At 41.2% G+C, this 23,428-nt stretch overlaps 1 protein-coding gene across 1 annotated transcript in view; it reads right to left on the bottom strand.

Annotated features, from left to right (window-relative positions):
- Positions 1 to 23,428, bottom strand: part of pole2 (polymerase (DNA directed), epsilon 2) — a 36,655-nt gene that overhangs the window by 4,846 nt on the left and 8,381 nt on the right. The window contains exons 6-16 of the mRNA XM_055641122.1: positions 22,121 to 22,195; positions 19,983 to 20,066; positions 16,259 to 16,315; positions 13,549 to 13,597; positions 12,098 to 12,170; positions 8,413 to 8,585; positions 7,729 to 7,818; positions 6,529 to 6,583; positions 785 to 844; positions 285 to 362; positions 85 to 193 (exon numbers count right to left, since the gene is read on the bottom strand). Of these exons, the coding sequence (XP_055497097.1) occupies positions 85 to 193; positions 285 to 362; positions 785 to 844; positions 6,529 to 6,583; positions 7,729 to 7,818; positions 8,413 to 8,585; positions 12,098 to 12,170; positions 13,549 to 13,597; positions 16,259 to 16,315; positions 19,983 to 20,066; positions 22,121 to 22,195 (903 nt within the window). The remainder of the gene's footprint in view (positions 1 to 84; positions 194 to 284; positions 363 to 784; positions 845 to 6,528; positions 6,584 to 7,728; positions 7,819 to 8,412; positions 8,586 to 12,097; positions 12,171 to 13,548; positions 13,598 to 16,258; positions 16,316 to 19,982; positions 20,067 to 22,120; positions 22,196 to 23,428) is intronic.

Genomic DNA, 23,428 nt, shown 5'->3' on the forward strand with positions numbered 1-23,428 from the left:
GCCTGTTTCCATGCTGTATGACTCTAATAACTCATTATATTAAACAAAAGCAGCATAAAATCCATTAGAAGAGCAGTAACTTACATGGTTTGGAATATCCAAATTACTGTTAGGAAATCGGATGCAATTTCTACACATCTTGTTAACCAGATCCTCGCGAAAAATGATAATCTCCTGTGTGCAGTACTGAATTCTAACATCGATGAAAGATAAAATCAGTCTGAGAACCAATTGAATTAAAAGACAACTGAACAGTGAAATGATGGAATGTGCAGAAAGTTTACCTGCAGGGATTCGTAGTAAAAACAGAATGTGGAACTCTCTTACTAAACTCTTCTGTAATATAATCAGCTAGCGGAGGTCTTTAAAGAAAGGAAAATAAGTTATTAAAATAATACTTCATCAAGGGACCAAAAGTAATCATATTTCATGGTGCATTCATTTCATCTGCTTCAAGAGCATTCACGAGATTAAATAGAAAGCAGCATTTATTTTGGGGTATGTCAATAGTGGTAAAAAGACAAATGTCTTTCATGCCCCTACATGCTGAATGGAACAAGAAACCAAGGAAGTGCTGGCTGGAATGATTAAGATTGTCTCATCGAAGAAAGCTATAAAAATGACAAACAACAATGCTACCATAGACCCAATAGAAATGCTGCAAATTCAATCAGTCGCATGATCACTGCTGTACTGACGGATGGGGATTAGAAGCAGAGATGCTACTGGGAAAACCAAACAGCATGGTGCAAGGCTGAAAGACACGAGGAAGCAGTGTGATTACCTGGGTAAAATCGAACTGGGACCCGGGTCTTCAGGGCCAGGGACAAACACAAAGCGGCTGCTGCAAATTCAGGTAAGAAAAATTTTAGATTCTATTATTGACCAACTTCACACAAAATATACCAATATTAGTTAGGCTTATTATTGTCATGTGTATCAAGGTACAGTGAAAAGCTTTGTTCTGCAAGCTATCCAAATCAGATATACCATACATGAATACAATCAGCTCAAACTCTCTAGAATTTAGGAGATTGAGAGGGGATCTTATAGAAACTTACAAAATTCTTAAGGGGTTGGACAGGCTAGATGCAGGAAGATTGTTCCCGATGTTGGGGAAGTCCAGGACAAGGGGTCACAGCTTAAGGATAAGGGGGAAATCCTTTAAAACCGAGATGAGGAGAACTTTTTTCACAGAGAGTGGTGAATCTCTGGAACTCTCTGCCACAGAGGGTAGTCGAGGCCAGTTCATTGGCTATATTTAAGAGGGAGTTAGATGTGGCCCTTGTGGCTAAGGGGGTCAGAGGGTATGGAGAGAAGGCAGGTACGGGATACTGAGTTGGATGATCAGCCATGATCATATTGAATGGCGGTGCAGGCTCGAAGGGTCGAATGGCCTACTCCTGCACCTAATTTCTATGTTTCTATGTTAAACCCAAGTCAGATAGATAGAGTAAACGGGAAGTTCCAGAGTGCAGAATATAGTTCTCAGCATTGTAGAGCACCAGTTTCATAAATAAAGTCCAATGTCCACAATGGAGAAGAGGAGAATCGGGCAGCAACCTAGTTTAATCATTGTGCAGAACTCTTGATAACATTGGGGAAGAAGTAGGGATAAGAAGGTGAGACAAATCTTTGATCCTATAGGCTGTTTTTCCAAGGTAGCGTGAAGTGTAGAAGATTTTTTTCTGAACCCAATAGAGTATATGAAAATGGAGAAACGAGAAACTGCAGTTGCTGGTTTACAAAACAAAGACACAAAGTGGTGGAGTAACTTAAGAAACATAGAAAATAGGTGCAGGGGGAGGCCATTCGGCCCTTCGAGCCAGCACCACCATTCATTGTGATCATGGCTGATCGTCTCCTATCAATAACCCGTGCCTGCCTTCTCCCCATAATCCTTGACTCCACTACCCTAGAGCTCTATCTGTCTCTTAAATCCATCCAGTGACTTGGCTTCCACTGCCCTCTGTGGCAGGGAATTCCATAAATTCACAACTCTCTGGGTGAAAAAGTTTTTTCTCACCTCAGTCTTAAAAGACCTCCCTTTTATTCTAAGACTGTGGTCCCTGGTTCTGGACTCGCCTAACATTGGGAACATTTTTCCTGCATCTAGCTTGTCCAGCCCTTTTATAATTTTATATGTTTCTATAAGATCCCCCTCATCCTTCTAAACTCCAGTGAATACAAGCGTAGTCTTTTCAATCTTTCCTCATACGACAGTCCCGCCATCCCAGGGATCAATCTCATGAACCTACGCTGCACTGCCTCATTCACAAGGTCGTAGGACGACAGATAGCACAATGGGCTAAGAGTTCGGCTGGCGACCGGAAGGTAGCCGGTTCAAATCCCGCTTGGAGTGCATACTGTCGTTGTGTCCTTGGGCAAGACACTTCACCCACCTTTGCCTGTAATGGAATGTTACGGCGGCAGGCGCGGGCACACCGCGACGCCCTGTGTCTCCCTTTCAAGGGAGATGCTAAAAATGCATTTCGTTGTCTCTGTACTGTACACTGACAATGACAATAAATTGAATCATTTCATTTCATCATTTCATTTCATTTCATTTCATTTCATGTCCTTCCTCAAATTAGGAAACCAAAACTGTACACAATACTCTAGATGTGTTCTCACCAGAGCCCTATGCAACTGCAGAAGAACCTCTTTACTCCTATACTGAAAAGAGTGCCAGGCAGCATCGCTGGAGAACATGGATAGGTGATGTGTTGGGTTGGTGCCCTGTTTCAGACTGATTGTGGGAGGGGCGAAAACAAGAAGAGAGGAGGAACAGGACAAAGCCTGGCCAGCGTTAGGTGGGTAGAAAGGAGTAAGACATCTTATCGCTGCAATGGGCTGATACAAAATCAAAAATTACATTCTCTCTGCCTGATGTGGAAATCCCTTTGCATACAGTGCCCTCCATAATGTTTGGGACAAAGACCCATCATTTATTTATTTGCCTCTGTACTCCACAATTTGAGATTTGTAATAGAAAAAAAAAAATCACATGTGGTTATAGTGCATTGTCAGATTTTAATAAAGGCCGTTTTTATACATTTTGGTTTCACCATGTAGAAATTACAGCAGTGTTTATACATAGTCCACCCATTTCAGGGCACCATAATGTTTGGGACACAGCAATGTCATGTAAATGAAATTAGTCATGTTTAGAAGGAACTGTAGATGCTGGAAAATCGAAGGTCGACAAAAATGCTGGAGAAATTCAGTGGTGAGGCAGCATCAATGGAGCGAAGGAAATAGGCAACGTTTCGGGTCGAAACCTTTCTTCAGTCTGAAGAAGGGTTTCGATCCGAAAAGTTGTCTATTTCCTTCGCTCCATAGATGCTGCCTCACCCGCTGAGTTTCTCCAGCATTTTTGTCTACCTTAGTCATGTTTAGTATTTTGTTGCATATCATTTGCATGCAATGACTTCTTGAAGTCTGTGATTCATGGACATCACCAGTTGCTGGGTGTCTTCTCTGGTGATGCTCTGCCAGGCCTGTATTGCAGCCATCTTTAGCTTATGCTTGTTCTGGGGGCTAGTCCCCTTCAGTTTTATCTTCAGCATATAAAAGGCATGCTCAATTGGGTTCAGATTGGGTGATTGACTTGGCCACTCAAGAATTGACAATTTTTTAGCTTTGAAAAACTCCTTTGTTGCTTTAGCAGTATGTTTGGGATCATTGTCTTGTTGTAGAATGAACCGTCAGTCAATGGGTTTTGAAGCATTTGTTTGAACGTGAGCAGATAGGATGTGTCTATACACTTCAGAATTCATTATGCTACTACCATCAGCAGTTGTATCATCAATGAAGATAAGTGAGCCAGTACCTTCAGCAGCCATACATGCCCAGGCCATAGCACCCCCACCACCGTGTTTCAGATTCAGATTCAATTTTAATTGTCATTGTCAGTGTACAGTACAGAGACAACGAAATGCATTCTTCACAGGTCTTCACAGATGAGGTGGTATGCTTTGGGTCTTGGGCAGTTCCTTCCCTCCTCCATAGGTTCTGTATTTCTGTTCATGAAGTCTTCTGCAGACAGTGGTCATTGATAAATTCACACCAGACTCCCGAAGAGTGTTTCTGATCTGTCGGACAGGTGTTTGGGGATTTTTCTTTATTATAGAGAGAATTCTTCTCTCATCAGTTGTGGAGGTCTTCCTTGGCCTGCCAGTCCCTTTGCGATTAGTAAGTGCTCTCTTTCTATTTATGATGTCCCAAACAGTTGATTTTGGTAAGCCTAAGGTTTAGCTGATGTCTCTAAGTTTTATTCTTGTTTCTCAGTCTCATAACGGCTTCCTTGAATTTCATTGACACAACTTTGGTCCTCACGTTGATAAACAGCAATAAAAGTTTCCAAAGGTGATGGAAAGACTAGGTGCTGAGAGCTCTCTTGTACCTGCATGAAGGAGGCAATTAAACACACCTGAGCAATTACAAACAGCCATGTGTCCCAAACATTATGGTGCCCTGAAATGGGGGGAATATGTATAAACACAGCTGTAATTTCTACATGGTGAAACCAAAATGTATAAAAATGGCCTTTAATAAAATCTGACAATGTACACTTTGACCACATGTCATTTTCTTCTATTACAAATCTCAAATTGTGGATACAGAGGCAAATAAATAAATGATGGGTCTTTGTCCCAAACATTATAGAGGGCACTGTACATTGTAGCTTCTAGACTTCCACACAATTACAGTCAATTTGTTCATTATAGAAATGAATGATTTAGTACAAGATATTTATGGTCCTTGTGTTGGCCACAACATATTCCTCCTCTGACATCAGCCTAAGACCAAGCATTAGTAAGGTGACCCTTTGCTTTATCTTGGTATAGTTTTGACTCTTTTATTTGTGTTGTTATCCAACTACAACTTCTACCATGGAAAACCAAAGACAAAGACATTCTCCTTAGCCACCCTCACAGGTTTTGTATCCTGGCCACCAATTCCATTCTGATCACTGGCAAAAATCATGTTCCACAGGCAGGGTGTAGGAAAGAACTGCATATGCTGGTTAACATTGAACTTATCGACACAAAATGTTGGGAGTAACTCAGCAGGACAGGCAGCTTCTCTGGATAAAAGGAATGGGTGACGTTTTGGGTTGAGACCCTTCTTCAGACTGAGCTAGTCTGAAGCATTTTGTGTCTATCAACAGACTGCATTTATGCTTGAGTATAATTTTCACCCTTATATCATTTTAATCCTTGCAAAAGCCTTCTAGTTCACTTTAAGCTCTGAATGTTTCCACAGTCTATTTGTTGCAGCTAGAAATATTAAATATGACATGTTTTAACCTCCAGATTTGATTATTCCAATGTAGAAACAAGGAACTGCAGATGCTTGTTTATAAAAGAAAAGCACTGGAGTAATCAGCAGGCCAGGCAGAATCTCTGGAGTTCAAAGAGAGTCGATATATTGTGTCAGGGCGATTTTTCAGAAACAGTTGAAACAGTCTCAACCCGAACCATCCTCTATCAATGTTCTCCAGGGATGCTGCCTGACCCTAAGTTACTCAAAGCACTTTGTCTTTTGTTGATTAATCTAATGCTCCGTGCCATTCTTTATTGGTCACAGTTTAAGGATAAGGGGGAAATCTTTTAGGACCGAGATGAGAAAAACATTTTTCACACAGAGAGTGGTGATCTGTGGAATTCTCTGCCACAGAAGGTAGTTGAGGCCAGTTCATTGGCTATATTTAAGAGGGAGTTAGATGTGGCCCTTGTGGCTAAAGGGATCAGAGGGTATGGAGAGAAGGCAGGTACAGGATACTGAGTTGGATGATCAGCCATGATCATATTGAATGGAGGTGCAGGCTCGAAGGGCCGAATGGCCTACTCCTGCACCTATTTTCTATGTTTATTGACAATCAGGCTGCTCATGACATAATCTGTACAAATAGTTACGATTAATAATTTCCTTAGTACTCCAATTGTTCTGGGTCCCTCCAATACTTCTAATCTATAGGTAGACAAAAGTGCTGGAGAAACTCAGTGGGTGCAACAGCATCTGCATCCGCTGAGTTTCTCCAGCACTTTTGTCTACCTTCGATTTCCAGCATCTGCAGTTCCTTCTTAAACACTTCTAATCTTTAACCTTCTTGTTCAAATCCCTTCCTGTTTTCAATTCTCTGCATTCTCCTCCAACCTTCTATGTAAATAGAATTAGCCATTTCCCTGTCAGCAGTTCTGCCCAGTTCCCTATTTCACTCGACAATCATTAATGGCATGACTGGGACTGCTGTAACTGCATGTTTACACGCAAGTAGAATTTAACTATTACCGAGTTTGAGGAAGCAACAGAGTATGGTAAATTAACTGAATATTACATTTACACTAATGTTAAAAAAAAGGTGTGAAATTGGGACCACCAGAATGCGTTTACATAAACATCTGAAAATTGAAATACTCCCTCTATCCATGTCCTTCATTGTCAAATGTATCAATAATAATCGCAGGTGCCCAGACAAAAAAAAATAGATCTAAGGCTGATAGTATATTCTGCAGCACTTACTTTTTATGAATATTGGGGTATTCACAGATAATATCTGCGAGTGCTTTCAATGATTCTGTAAATGAAAGAAGAGAAAAACAAAAATCACGATGGAGTTCAAAATAAGAGTTCAAATAATAGATGTCTATAGTCACAGGCAAAAACTGGAGGGTGGCTAATGTTGTACTGTTATTTTAGATTTTAGGTTTACGATTCATGCATACCGAGGTACAGTGAAAAGCTTTGTTTTGCATGCAATCCAAACAGATCAGATATACCAGAGATAAATGCATTAAAATCAAACTTAAGTACAATAGAGCAAAGGGGAAGATGCGGAGTGTAGAATATAGTCCTGAGCATTGTGGCACATAAGATCCATACACAGATCAAGTTGGAAAGAGTGCAAAGAAGGTTTATGAGAAAGTTGCCAAGACATAAGGATCTGGGCTACAAGAAGAAGTTGGGCAGTTAGGACTTTATACTTTGGAGTGTAGGAGACAGTGTACAAAATCATGAGAGGCATAGATAAGGAGAATAATGTCTTTCTCCCAGGAAACAGAATCAAAAGCTAGAGGCATAGACTTAACGGTGAGAGGGGAAAGATTGAAAAGGCACAATATCTTTCATAGAGAGGATGGGTTTATGGAATGAGTTGTCAGAGGAAATAATTGAGGCAGGTACAGTAACAATATTGAAAAGATCTTTGGACAAATACATAGGAAAGGTTCAGAGAGATACGAGCCAAACACGGGCAAATGGGACCACCCTAGATGGGCTTCTTTGTTGGGATCGATGAGTTGGGCTGTATGGCTATAAGTAAGTAAGTAAATAAGTTTATTGGCCAAGTATTCACATACAAGGAATTTGCCTTGGTGCTCCACCCACAAGTAACAACATGACATACAGTGACAGTTACGAATGACTCAGAAAACACTAAACATTAATAATAATAAAACATTAATGATAAAACACCATTGATCAAGCATGTGAACCAACAAAATACCAGATCAAAGGGAGGTTACAGATTTTTGGTTGTTGAGTAGAGCAACTACTCATGGATAAAAACTGTTTTTATGTCTGGCTGTGGCAGCTTTGACAGTCCGGAGTCGCCTTCCAGAGAGAAGTGATTCAAAGAGTTTGTGGCCAGGACGAGAGGGGTCAGAGATGATCTTGCCCGCTCGCTTCCTGGCCCTTGCACTGTAAGTATCAAATGTTCTTCACCTGTTAGAGTCTTGATCTGACTTTTTCCGTATGGAGCAGAGGAAAAATTGCCACAGAGGACGAAACAAGTTGGTGGCATGGATGAATAACCTGCAATGCACAGAGCACAGACTGGTGTGTTATTTATACCGTAGCCCAAAGAATATCCATTTACAAATATCTATGTATATTCTTTATGCCATTTATTGCTGTGCTGGCAAATTGGAATGGTAGAAATGCCAAATTTGTTTTTTTTTAAATACACAGAAAATATTTTTTCATTTTTAGCAGCCAATAAATATCCATTGCAAAATTGATGCACTAAATTACAATTAAAACACAACATACTTGTGCTGTAAGTGCTCAACCAAGCCCGAAGCCAAAGCATCTAAACTGTTTATACAAACTTTTGCTGAGGGCAATAACTCAATTTGCAATAATCAGCTACCTACGTGTTAATAAGTACATAAACAAAACATGTAGCGTTTAGTTTTGAATTTAAAGTTCTCATCAACAAGATTGCTTGCATAGAGAGTTATAATTTCCCATGAACAATTCATATCTCCCTCAGACATGATGGGGATTGAGATCAACTATGATGTCTCATTTCAAGAGAGGAGTTGCATGATCTCAGCATCCTTGCCCAATGGAATAGTCTTTACATGCATCATCAGATGTCAGTTAAACAAATGTAGTTTAAAAAACCTGAAAACATCATGTGAAGTTTTTCCAGAACTTCCACCTGATCCAGCCACACGTCGGAAATAAAAATAAACATGGCATCTTCATTTTCTTCCTCCAGTTGCTTTAACTTTGCAGAAGACTTCACCGATGTAGGAGAAGGACCTCCAAAAAAGTTTATGTTGCCATAATAAGCTCTGGAATACAAAACATGAATATTATACCGTTAAAACGTGGATAATTGTAATGAGGACTAGCTGTGGATTTCCAACAAATCCATATTTTCGTCAAATTTCTCCAGGTTTACTTTTACCATTCCCAAGCTGATCATCAAATCCAACTCTTAAGAGTTTTAAATCAACCCCAGCAGAACACATAGAAAATAGGTGCAGGAGCAGGCCATTCGGCCCTTTGAGCCTGCACCGCCATTCGATATGATCATGGCTGACCATCCAACTCAGTATCCCATCCCTGCCTTCTCTCCATACCCCCTGATCCACAAGGGCCACATCTAACTCCCTCTTAAATATAGCCAATGAACTGGCCTCAACTACATTCTGTGGCAGAGAATTCCACAGATTCACCACTCTCTGTGTAAAAAATGTTTTTCTCATCTCAGTCCTAAAATATTTCCCCATTATCCTTAAACTGTGACCCCTTGTTCTGGACTTTCCCAACATCGGGAACAATCTTCCTGCATCTAGCCTGTCCAACCCCTTAAGAAATTTGTTAGTTTCTATAAGATCCCCCCTCAATCTTCTAAATTCTAGCGTGTACAAGCCGAGTCTATCCAGTCTTTCTTCCTATGAAAGTCCTGCCATCCCAGGAATCAGTCTGTATCAGTTTTGCATGGAAGATAGATACTGGAGTAACTCAGCAGCAGCATCTCTGGAGAGAAGGAATGGGCGGCGTTTCGGGTCGAGACAGGCGAAAGGGAAATGAGAGATATAGACGGTGATAGGTTTAGCATTTCAGTTGTGGCTGGAAGGGCTCGAGTTAGTAGGAGACTGGGGCTGTTTTTCCTGAGGAGAAGGTGGCTGGAGGGGATGGCTTTATAGATTTACAAAATCATGAGGGGAATGATCTTTTCCCCCCACAAGGTAGGGGACATTAAAACTAGAAGGCATAGGTAGAAGCCGAGAGGGGAAAAGATATACATGTTTGCGGCAATGAGTCGCCAGAGGAAGTGATAGAGGCATGTACAAGGACAATACTTAAGACATTTGGAAAGGTTCATGGATAGTAAACGGTTTAGAGGAATAAGGGATAAATGCAATCAAATGGGGTTAGCTCAGGAGGGTACATTCATCAAAGACGTACAGGTTTGTAGGTTAATTGGCTTGGTATCATTGTAAATTGTCCCGTGTGTGTGTAGGATAGTGTTAATATGTGGGGATCGCTGGTTGGTGTGGGCTTGGTGGGCCGAAGGGCGTGTTTCCGCGCTCTATCTCAAAAAAAAAGTTTAGAATAGCGAAAGGCTTAGATACAGTGGATGTGGAGAGGACGTTTCCACTAGTGGGAGAGTCTAGGACTAGAGGTCATAGCCTCAGAATTAAAGGACATTCTGTTAGGACGGAGATGAGGAGGAATTTCTTCAGTCAGAGGGTGGTGAATCTGTAGAATTCTTTGTCACAGAGGGCTGTGGAGACCATCAATGGATATATTTAAGGCAGAGATAGGTGCATTCTTGATTGGTACGGGTTTCAGAGGTTATGGGGAGAAGGGAGGAGAATGGGGTTAGGAGGGAGAGATACATCAGCCATGGCTGAATGGCGGAGTAGACTTGATGGGCCGAATGGCCCAATTCTGCTCCTATGAACATGGACTTGTTGGGCTGAAGGACGTTTCTGTGCCATGCTACACTGACATCATGAAAAACCGTTAAACTGATTTTTCAGGCTGACACATGCAACGAGAAGAAACTGACGACAATCTCAAAATCAGCCCACTATAAAAAGGAACACAAAGATGGTTTAGTTTATTATTGTCAAGCGTACCAACGTACAGTGAAAAGCGTTCTTGTTGCGTGCTATCCTGTCAGCGAAAAGACTATACATGATTACAGTCAAGCCATCTGCAGTGTGCAGATACAGGATAAAACAAACAAGTTTAGTGCAAGATAAAGTCCAGCCAAGTCTAATAAAAGATAGTCCGAGAGTCTCCAATGAGGTAGATGGTAGATCAGGACCCCTCTCCAGTTGGTGATAGGGTGGTTCATGTTGCAGCAGTTAGTAGTTTCTCCTCTGTCTTTGCCACACAATCCATATTTGTCGCAACAGAATCCACATTTTACTATCTTTGCGCTCAACATCTTTAAAGTCTTAGTAGAATTTCTAATATTATGCGTATTTTGAGTATGGTGTTCAGTTCTGGGCATCATGTCATAGGAAAGATGTTGTCAAGCTGGAAAGGGTACCGAGAAGATTTATGAAGCTGTTGCCAGGACTGGAAGGCCCGAGCTATAAGGAGAGGTTGAGTAGGCTGGGACTCTATTCCTTGGAGCACAGGAGGATGAGGGTTGATCTTTATAGGGGTGTATAAAATCATGAGAGGAATAGATCGGGTAGATGCACAGAATCCCTTGCCCAGAGTAGGGGAATCGAGAGCCAGAGGACATGGGTTCAAGGTGAAGAGGAAAAGATTTAATAAGAATCCGAGGGATAACTTTTCCACACAAAGGGTGGTGGGTGTATGGAACAAGCTGCCAGAGGAGGTAGTTGAGGCTGGGACTATCCCATTGTTTAAGAAACAGTTAGACAGGTACATGGATAGGACAGGTTTGGAGGGATATGGACCAAACGCGGGCAGGTGGGACTAGTGTAGCTGGGACATGTTGGCCAGTGTGGGTAAGTTGGGCCAAAGGGCCTGTTTCCGCGCCGTATCACTGTGACTCTAGAGTTTCTAATATGAAGCTGATTAAGTTTCCAAAACAATAACCTATTTAAAAATGTAAACACGACATAACTAATGAACTGAAAAATTAAATAAATTAAAAGTAGTGTGATGTGTGGTGTTATAGGAATTGGATATTATTGATCAATTGTATGAGCATTTCACCAACTCATGTCTCACATAGAAACATAGAAATTAGGTGCAGGAGTAGGCCTTTCGGCCCTTCGAGCCTGTACCGACATTCAATATGATCATGGCTGATCATCCAACTCAGTATCCTGTACCTGCCGCCTCTCCATACCCCCTGATCCCTTTAGCCACAAGGGCCACATCTAACTCCCTCTTAAATATAGCCAATGAACTGGCCTCAACTACCTTCTGTGGCAGAGAATTCCACAGATTCACCACTCACTGTGTGAAAAATGTTTTCATCTCGGTCCTAAATGATTTCCCCCTTATCCTTAAACTGTGACCCCTTGTTCTGGACTTCCCTCCCCAACATCGGGAACAATTTTCCTGCATCTAGCCTGCCCAACCCCTTAAGAATGTTGTAAGTTTCTATAAGATCCCCCCTCAATCTTCTAAATTCTAGCGAGTAAAAGCCGAGTCTATCCAGTCTTTCTGCATATGAAAGTCCTGACATCCCAGGAATCAGTCTGGTGAACCTTCTCTGTACTCCCTCTATGGCAAGAATGTCTTTCCTCAGATTCCTCAGAATGTCTTCCCTCACCAAATATGTCATGTTTTATTTGTTTAAAATAAACCAAATTACATAAACACCTTGAAGCAAATACTTTAAAACAGTGGTACAAATTACCTTGTAACACTGGAAGGCTCGGTCGGTGGAAAGCCAAATCCATTTACATGAAAAACTCCATCTTCATACCATCCTATAAAAATACTTTAAATTATTATTTCCAGAATTAATGCTGATTATGAAATTACTAAAACAATTTTACAACGACTAAATTGTTGGTTATTGTTAACTAGATTTGATCGTTATACTACATTTGGCAAAATATTCCTTTGATACACAGATATATCTTTCCATTTCAATCAAGCTCTAACGAAAAAATGTTACCCAAATTACTCAGGAAAAAAAAAAAATTCTTGATACCCAAAAGCAGCGTTTAAGTGGCTTTTGGATAGACATGTGCAGAGAATGGAGAGATACAGATCATCAGCAGGCAGATGAGGTTAGTTTATCTTGGCAACAAATGAGGCTGAAAAGGTCTGTTCCTGTGCCTTACTGTTCAAGTATAACAATGGACCTGTATATTCATTCTTCCAAGACTTAAACATAAACTGGTAAAGTCAATGGTAAACAATTTTGCACACACACACACACGAGTAACTTGATAATCACAGAAGCAATTAAATCACACATTACTGTACAACGCAGGTTAATTAAGGAACTTCAACGACTGCCTCCAACGGCTGATCATCCAACACATAATGGTGCAGTGTCGGGATGTCAGCTTCTACAGTCTATGCAATATCTAATGTGTCAGGATTGTAATGCAGGCTCCCGAGTTGCTCTCTTCTTGAGAGTACTGCAATTTTAAAGAGTTATCTTAGAAAAATAAACGCAACACTATTGGGAAAAATTACTCTTTATCACACCTCAAAGTGACCTCAAAGGCATCACTTGCAAAATGCAATGATTCTTTTTATGCAAGTAAACGGCAATATTTTTCACAACAAATAATGGGTTGAATGACTAAACTGTATTATTACCTGCTTTTCATTGCACAAGAATTTTAATGTACAATATGTCATACAAAGAGGAGGTAGTATAAGGAAGGACAAAAGCTTGCCTCTATAAGGCGGCTATTAAAAAGTGGTGCGCAAATAATCCGGGCAGAATCCCCAGAGCAAAAACTGACGCACTGTTTCTTTAACCTGTATTGTCCCCTTGATTAGTAACTTATTGCTTTTCCAGAACTAGTGATGCACAAAGCTGCAATCACATTTCCCTCCACCAAAACATGAGGTTAGAGAAATATTTTTGCAATGTGGTGTGCCTTGATATCCCAAATTAATAGGAGTTTACACATGAATACAAGTTCCCTCTTTGTTACAGTACCTTGTTGAAATGTAGACATGCATAATGTTAATTTCTTATCACTGCTATCAAGAGGCAATTTGCAAATACCCTTTCACAAATAGCATTTGATAAAATATCACCATTTCATTTGCCAGTCTATTTAACTCAAGAACTCAACATTGTTTCTCAATTGCCAAAATAACTGTATTATTTTATTTTACCTTCTGCAAGAACAAAGCAGGATTCTGTATATAAACCGCTATGGAACTGGTGCACTGTAGTTAAAGAAATTACCACAGGAAAAAGGAACTTCAATATCACACTGGAGAACACATTAATAGACAATAGGTGCAGGAGTAGGCCATTCGAGCCAGCACCGCCATTCAATGTGATCATGGCTCATCATCCCCAATCAGTACCCCGTTCCTGCCTTCTCCCCATATCCCGACTCCGCTATTTTTAAGAGCCCTATCTAACTCTCTCTTGAAAGTATCCAGAGAACCTGCCTCCACCGCCCTCCGAGGCAGAGAATTCCACATTCACCACTCTCTGTGAGAAAAAGTGTTTCCTCGTCTCCGTTCTAAATGGCTTACTCCTTATTCTTAAACTGTGGCACCTGGTTCTGGACTCCCCCAACATCGGGAACATGTTTCCTGCCTCTAGCGTGTCCAAACCCGTAACAATCTTATATGTTTCAATGAGATTCCCTCTCATCCTTCTAAACTCCAGAGTGTACAAGCCCAGCTGCTCCATTCTCTCAGCATATGACAGTCCCGGGAATTAACCTTGTAAACCTACGCTGCAATCCCTCAATAGCAAGAATGTCCTTCCTCAAATTAGGGGACCAAACCATATTTCCCGGCGTAGAAGATGCATCCCCATTTTGAGTGGCTAAATTTTGAAAAAAGGCTGGCAGGACAGGATCAAGGGTTGGGTCAAAGGAGGCAATGAGGACTGGGTCACCTCCATCTTCGCCTGTCCCACAATGCACTGTACGGTTCAGGTCTGAGGGACAGGGACTTCCTGGCTCAGGGCGATCATATAACGGGGAGGGAGAAGGAGAGAGGGGGAGAGAGCCCGGTACGGTGCAGCCAGCCTTCCACTTAGTAGCTACCCACCAACCACCACCTCCACCGACCGGTTGCTCCTGTGCTGAAGGACACTGTGGCTAGCTGGCTGGCAGGCAGGCGCTGAGGTGGCAGCCAGTTCCACTCATTGGTCCCGGCGGCTGCTCGCAGCCACCCGGGACCATCGTTCTTGATGTTGCTGTACTGAGGGATAGCCAAGTCTATCGTTCTTGGCTGACAACCTAACCTTCAGCCTCCAAGTCAAATCGGCCTCGGAGTCCCGACGATAGATTTCTCTGGTCCCTCCGTCCCCTTTGTTTAATCACTCTGTATTTCCTGATTATTCTGTATCTTCCCTCTTTCTATTTTTTTTGTTTTTCTTTATGTACAACTACTACGGACTGACGCAAAACTACATTTCGTTGTACTGATACTTGTATTTGTGCGATGACATTAAAGTTGAATTGAAAAAAAAAAAAAAAAAGACGCAGGTACATTTTCCGGCCTTATTTTAGGGTAAAAAAAAAATAGCATCTTCTTTGCTGGGAAATACGGTACATCAAATTTGATGAAAGCTCCTATTATAGTCGCCCAACTTGCCGCACTCTGGTATTTTGTTCTCATGAAAGAGCGACAAAACGGAGGCAAGATGTTATTCTCCTGGCTGAGGTAACGCAAGTCTAAAAGGAAGAGGTCAGTGGGTCAGGGTCTGTGGAGGCAAAGATATGGTCGACATTTCATGTCAGAACCCTGCATCAGGGTTGTGTAGAAGGAATATAGCCAGTTTATGGAAACGAGAGCAAGGGGTGAGGCAGAGCCTCCATCATCATATTCTGCCTCTGGACCAGTGTATCATACCAATTCATATACTGGCCACCCTCCCTCCACACATTGGGAAGGTCTTAAGTTTAATGCATTGACAAATCTCCATGTCTTATTTTCGAAAGGCGTCAACATTAACTCCATCTACACTTCACCCTATCAGGGTGAAATCAGGGATTATTTCCACCCTGGTCATTCCCTCTACTTCTAGCAGATGAAAGATACAGAAGCTTGAGCAGATACTATGAGATTCACAAACAGCTATTATCAGATTACTGAATATCCTCCCGTAAACTAGGATGAGGTCCTGATCTCCCAACCTACCTCCTTGGGAATCTTGCACTTATGCAGTACTACTATATTCTGTACTCTTGATATTTTGCTCTTTGCTACCTGTTGTACTTGTGTATGGTACACAAAAATGCTGGAGAAACTCAGCGGGTGCAGCAGCATCTATGGAGCGAAGGAAATAGGCAACGTTTCGGGCCGAAACGTTGCCTATTTCCTTCGCTCCATAGATGCTGCTGCACCCGCTGAGTTTCTCCAGCATTTTTGTGTACCTTCGATTTTCCAGCATCTGCAGTTCCTTCTTAAATACTTGTGTATGGGTTGATTGCACTTGTGCAAGGTATGATTTGACTGGATAGCATGCAAATAAAGTCTGTCACTGTATCTTGGTATGTGACAAAAAACTAATTCCTGAGGCACAGGTTTGACCCGAAACATCGACCATCCCTCTGCTGCTCAGCCTGCTGAGGTCTTCCAGCAGTTTGGGTTTTATTTGCTCCAGATGCCAGCATCTGCAGCCTCTTGCATGTCATAGATAAAGGAAATATACTTCAGTTAGCAACAGTTCGAGTGGAAGGTTTGCTGCCAGCACAGGTACCACTAGGAATAAATTCTTAATAGCTCTAATTTCACTCATTTTGCTTCAAGATTTCATGCAGATGTTCTTCAAGTATACATTTAAAATGAAGCTTTTCATATCACTTAAGGGGGAAAGAATAAAATATAGATCGTATAGAAACCACAAAAAGGATATGGCTTTGCTAAGTTCAAGCTGGACTGTTCCAGTCGGATCTTCAAGAAAGAATTTCCCCTGAAATGGAAAATACAATTAATATTGTCTGTCAACATTAACGAGTATCCTTCAGTTTATAGAAGGCACACAGATAGAAACTATTATTACATTTTAGCATGATGAAAGGACTTTTTGCTCACTTTCAAAACTTTTTGCCCTTAATCCTTTTCATCCAGAATGGGGTTCTGATTTATCAGCCACGGTGCTAACTCCACGTCACAACACTCAGAACATGCTCTGCTCAATGTACACATACTCTGATAGCATGTACCAATGAAGGTTCATAGAACACCAATGTACACAATTACGAGAGGTGAACTCAAGCACGCGTCACTTCTCAACTAACAGGCAATTCAAGCATAGTTTGCCACTCCCAACAGTCAGGCACACTGAAACAGACCATTCAGCCCAATTCATCCATGCCAATCAAGACGGCCAACCAAGCTAGTCCCATTTGCCAACACCTGGCCCATATCCCTCTAAACCACTCCTGTCCATGCTCCTGCCCAAATGTCTTTTCAATGTTGTAATTGTACCTGCCTCAACTACCTCCTCTGGCAACTTGTTCCATATACCCACCATCCTCTATGTGGAAAAGTTCCCCCACTGGTTTTGATTAAATCTTTCCTCTCCAACCTTCATTCTGCCACCCTGGGTAAAAAACTGTGCATTCACCCTATCTATTCCCCTTATAATTTTATACACCTCTATTACATCACTCCCGAGCCTCCTGCGCTCCAAGGATCAAAGCCCTGCCCAACCTCGCAGCCCTTGAGTTCCTGCAATATTCCTGTATATCTGCTCTGCATTACATCCAACTTAATGGCATCTCACCAATGTGCAACAGTAACGTAACGTTCCAACTTCTCTACTTAGCTCCCTGACTGAAGAAAGCCAGCATAGCAAAAATATTTTTCACATCACCTGTGACACCACTTTCAAGGAGCTATGTACCTGCACTCGTAGATCTTTCAGCTCTGCAACATTCCCCAGGGCTCTGTCATTCACTGTGAAGGTCCTGCCCTGGTTTGGCCTCCCAAAATGCAACACCTCCCAGTTATCTGAATTAAATTCCATTTGCCGTTTTTTAACCCACTTGCCAGCCATTTAAGATGCCGCTGTAATTATTGTTAACCATCTTTACTGTATACGATATTTTAGTGTCTTTGGCAAACTTACTAATCATGGCTAGTCCCAGCTAATCAAAATTGTGATATGGATATACCTGCATCAAGCGTTTCAGGAATATAGGCCATCAGGAACTTGCATGTTCATAGAATCATACAGCACAGAAACAGGTCCTTCAGCCCAACAGGCCCCAACTACACTGGTCTCACCTGCCTCTATTTGTTTGGCCTATATCCCTCTAAACTTATCCTATCCACGTACTTGTCCAAATGTTTTTTTTAACATTATGATAGTACCTGCCTCAACTACCTCCTCCGGCCATCTCATTCCATATACAGTGCCCTCCATAATGTTAGGGACAAAAACCCATCATTTATTTATTTGCCTCTGTACTCCACAATTTGAGATTTGTAATAGAAAATCACATGTGGTTAAAGTGCACATTATCAGATTCTATTGAAGGGTGTTTTTGTATATTTTGGTTTCACCATGTAGAAATTACAGCTGTGTTTATACATAGTCCCCCCATTTCAAGGCACCATCATGTTTGGGATACATGGCTTCACAGGTGTTTGTAATTGCTCAGGTGTGTTTAAATGCCTCCTTAATGCAGGTATAAGAGAGCTCTCAGCACCTAGTCTTTCCTCCAGTCTTTCCATCACCTTTGGAAACTTTTATTGCTGTTTATCAACACGAGGGCCAAATTTGTGCCAATGAAAGTCAAAGAAGCCATTATGAGACTGAGAAACAAGAATAAAACTGTTAGAGACATCAGCCAAACCTTAGGCTTACCAAAATCAACTGTTTAGAACATCATTAAGAAGAAAGAGAGCACTGTTGAGCTTACTAATCACAAAGGGACTGGCAGGCCAAGGAGACCTTCACCGATGATGACAGAAGAATTCTCTCTATGGGGATATGGGGAGAAGGCAGGCACGGGTTAATGATTGGGGACGATCAGCCATGATCGCAATGAATGGCAGTGCTGGCTCGAAGATGCAAACCACTGGTTAGTCGTAAAAATAGGATGGCCAGGTTACAGTTTGCCAAGAAGTACTTAAAAGAGCAACCACAGTTCAGGAAAAAGGTCTTGTGGACAGATGAGACGAAGATTAACTTATTGATGACAAGAGCAAAGTATGGGGGAGAGAAGGAACTGCCCAAGATCCAAAGCATACCACCTCATCTGTGAAACACAGTGGTGGGGGTGTTATGACTGGGCATGTATGGCTGCTGAAGGTACTGGCTCACTTATCTTCATTGATGATACAACTGCTGATGGTAGTAGCATAATGAATTCTGAAGTGTATAGACACATCCTATCTGCTCAAGTTCAAACAAATGCCTCAAAACTCATTGGCCGGCGGTTCATTCTACAGTAAGACAATGATCCCAAACATATTGCTAAAGCAACAAAGGAGTTTTTCAAAGCTAAAAAATGGTCAATCTTGAGTGGCCAAGTCAATCACAATCTGAACCCAATTGAGCATGCCTTTTATATGCTGAAGAGAAAACTGAAGGGGACTAGCCCCAAAAACAAACATAAGCTAAAGATGGCTGCAATACAGGCCTGCCAGAGCATCACCAGAGAAGACACCCAGCAACTGGTGATGTCCATGAATCGCAGACTTCAAGCAGTCATTGCATGCGAAGGATATGCAACAAAATACTAAACATGACTACTTTCATTTGACATTGCTGTGTCCCAAACATTGTGGTGCTGCTGTAATTTCTACATGGTGAAACCAAAATGTATAAAAATGGCCTTTATTAAAATCTGACAATGTGCACTTTAACCACATGTAATTTTTCTATTACAAATCTCAAATTGTGGTGTACAGAGACAAATAAATAAATGATGGGTCTTTGTCACAAACATTATGGAGGGCACTGTATCTACCAATTCTGACAAAGAGCTCAATGCAGACTAGGTATTAAAATTGTGACACTCCAGGGATGTATAATGTAACTTAATGATGTCCATTAAATAACTTCCACAATAATTTATTTTGAAGTATGAACAGCTCAAGTTTCAACCCATAGAGAACAAATATCTAGTAATAATACACAAATAAATAAAAACATCAATATTCAGTTACTCCAGAACGTGGTGTACACTATACATTTGTCTGTCAGCATCTCATCAAGGATCCTTTCAACATTTTAGAATCTTAACAGGGAAATTCATCTGTCTCTCATAGCAAGACACACCCCCTCTCCCATCGGGCAAAAGGCATAGAAGTGTGAAAACGCACACCTCCAGATTCAGAGAGAGTTTATTCCCCGCTGTTATCAGATAACTGTACCATCCTACAACTAAAGAGCAGTCCTGAACCTATCCACCTCATTTGGAGACCCTCAGACTATTTTTGATCAGACTTTACTGGCTTTATCTTGCACTAAACATTATTCCCTTTATCATGTATCTGTACACTGTGAATGTACTTCGATTGTAATCATTTATTGTCTTTCTGCTGACTGCTTAGCACGCAAAAAAATCTTTTCACTGCACCTCTCTACACGTGACGGTAAATTCTAAAAACTCAGTTTATCCTACCTCTTTAAGCTGCGTTATCATTCCCAGAACAATGACTTCTCCGACCTTTGAGACATTGCCAAGGAGTGATTCTATGGTTTTTAACTGAAAATAAAAATAAAAGATTTTAAATAATACAGCACCAGATTACTAATGCCTCATTTATGCCAAATTGATTTAAATACATTTTTCCTCAAAATTACATAAAGGACATCAAGAAACAATAATAAAGAGTAAAATAGAGAAACGGTGAAAGGATGCAAATATTCATTTGATTGCTATGCAGAAGAAATGCAATTCAACTGGTAATTCGAGTTTCACTTTAGCTTAATTGGAACACGTGACAATAAACTGACCTTTGAACCTTCATGTTCAAGTTACATATATTGTCACATACACAAATTGGTGCAGTGAAGTGAGTTACCATGCAGCCACATAAATTAAATAAACACTCTTTTGTCTCTTGCATAAAACTTCATAAATTTTGGAATGAAATTTTTGGAATTTGCACAAAATTATTTAAAATAAAATTGAACCCCAATACAGAACTGATTATTTTCGAATCAAGGGAAGACGGATGTAAGTTGACTTTGTTTCAAAAATGTCTACTTGATTATGGCTTAATAACGGCAAAAAAAACCATACTTAAATTCTGGAAAAATGCGCCCACACACAGACGCTCAAAATGTGGATTTCAAACATGTCGGAAATGTTACATCTTGAAGATATGAGATTCGTCCTATCAGGCAAATCAGACCCATTCTTAAAGATATGGTCTCTATTTATCGACTTATTACAAGCATGTGGTGCAACACAACCTTAGAAATTTAGTGTTTCAGAACCGGGTGAGGGGTGGGTAAAGGGGTGGGACGACAGATGGCACAATGGGCTAAGTGTTCGGCTGGCGACCGGAAGGTAGCCGGTTCGAATCCCGCTTGGAGTGCATACTGTCGTTGTGTCCTTGGGGCAAGACACTTCACCCACCTTTGCCTGTGTGTAAATGTAATGTAATTATGTGAAGCACTTTGGGGTCAATGCAAGTTGACTAAAAATGTGCTATATAAATAACATTATTATTATTAAAGATACAAAGTAGGTATATCCCTTTCAATCTCTCTTTTTCTCTTCTCTGTTCTTTTTTTTTCTTTCTTATTTCACATCACCTTCTTGTTTTCTTTTTCGAGCTATATAATATTCTCTTTCTCTCTATTTCTTGCTTTTCTTACTCTTCTTTTTAATTATTAAATTAAAAATAAGAAGTTGTGCATGAAATGTAATATGTTATTCACTTCTTATATTATTGTACATCACTTCTAATTAATGTATTTTTTAAACAAATTAAAAAAAAATTGTTTTTAAATAAACACAACACTATAGAATTAAACATAAAAATCCCCCACAGAGGAATCAACGTTTCCCACTGTGAGGGAAGGCAACAATGTTCAGTCATCTTCCTCTTGTTTACCCGTGGTCGGGGGCTATTGAGGCCTCTGCAGTCGCCGCAGCGGCGGCTCGATGTTTCAGGCCCTCTCGCTGGGATGATCGGAGTACTGGCGTCGGAAGAACACTCTCAGTGGCCTGGAGTTCTGAATCGGCCGCTTCCTACCGGAGCTTTCGAAGTCCACAGGCCGAGCTGGGCAGAGCTCCAACACTGGCAATCCTCGGCGAAAGATCCCAGGCCTCCACGATGCTAAAGTCAGCACCGCCCGTGGCTGGAATCTCCGCAAACCACAGCTCCACGATGTTAAAGTCGGCAGGCCCTCCGTAGCTCCAATACCGGCGATCCCATGTAAGGCATCGCCCGCTCCGTGATGGTAATTCAGTGCTCCGCCGCTGCTGAAGCTCTGGCCGGTCTCCGGCAGGAAAGGCCGCGCCAATCCAGATGGTAGGCCGCGAGGGGGGGGCGAAGATGCGGCTCGGAGAATAGACGCATCCTCGACCAGGAAGTGACTGAGAAGACCGTTTCCCCCTCCCCCCCACATAAAAAAGACTAAAAGACCTCCAAAAACAAACTTTTAGACAGACTAAAAATACCAAAAAGGATGAAAGGATGGACAGCAGCTGGCGAGGCTGCCACATTCGATGGCGCCACCACTCGGAAACTTTGAAATACAACTAATGTTTATAAGAGAATTGTTAAGGAACATTTGATATCTTACTTGAAATTTATTCCCGCTTTCATCAGGGTGCGATCCTGTCACAGGAGGTGTAAATAATTCGTGCCTGTGTGTTCGCTGTAAAATTAACACAAATGTTGCAACAGATTCATTAACACCACAGCAAATAATACTTGACTAAAATCCAATCTTCCATTGTTGATATATCCAACTTATTTTCAGATTCAGATTCAATTTAATTGTCATTGTCAGTGTACAGTACAGAGACAACGAAATGCATTTAGCATCTCCCTTGAAGAGCGACATAGCAAACGATTTGAATAAAAAAAAAAAATAATAAGTGGTGGTGATTGGCAGTCACCGAGGTACGTTGTTTAGTAGAGTGACAGCCGCCGGAAAGAAGCTGTTCCTCGACCTGCTGGTTCGGCAACGGAGAGACCTGTAGCGCCTCCCGGATGGTAGGAGGGTAAACAGTCCATGGTTGGGGTGAGAGCAGTCCTTTAACTCAGCACCTGATCCTTTCTTATAGTGGGGAATTTGTATGTGAAAAGTATAATGATAAGATTATTAAATTTCTTCTTTGGAACAGATTTAGAACAATTTTAAAAACATGAGTATCTTAATAATCATATATTTGAATCAATTATATTTTAACTATAAAACCCCTGTGAATCTATCCAAATCCAGCTGAAATGAGGCACAAAGTGCTGTTGTTACTTAGCAGGTCAGGCAGCATCTCTGGAGAACATTGATAATTGACGTTTTGGGTGGGGGCCTTTCTTCAGACTGAAATTAATATTTAACCTATATTTTAAATGCTGATGTAGTGCATATGGGATACATTCAGAGATTATTACCATTCCTCAATCCTTGAACAAATTTGCAATCTACTAAAAATGCTAGTAGGTTTTAAAATTATATTCAGTCCTTTGAAGTAAAATAGGAAATGCAGAAAATCTATCTCTACTATTACTAATAACTCTCAACTTGTGCACTTCCGGTCTGCGATGTGATTAAATTTGCACACAAACCATCCCCCATAGCACTACTACGATTTTTTGCCACCTTACTCACCATTCTCCTCTGCTGCAAGTCAAATAAGTTTTGTTCCGATCGGTGAAATAATACAAAAGGTTTAAAAATCGTAAAAACCGCCCCTTCCAGAACCTGCTGTCAATAACGTGGCGAGGAAAATAAAAAGCTGAAGGGGCGCTGTGTGTTGAGCAGCCCGTACAGATTGTGCAGCCCGCGGGGAGCGCACAGCCTACGGACTGCTTCTGCGGCGACCAGCACAACCAGCTGGAAGCTGCCGAGTTGAACCGGAAGCCTCTGAGTGAAGCCAGAGTGGGA

The sequence above is a fragment of the Leucoraja erinacea genome, chromosome 9 (assembly GCF_028641065.1).
Source record: "Leucoraja erinacea ecotype New England chromosome 9, Leri_hhj_1, whole genome shotgun sequence".
Taxonomy (NCBI): Eukaryota; Metazoa; Chordata; class Chondrichthyes; order Rajiformes; family Rajidae; genus Leucoraja; species Leucoraja erinaceus.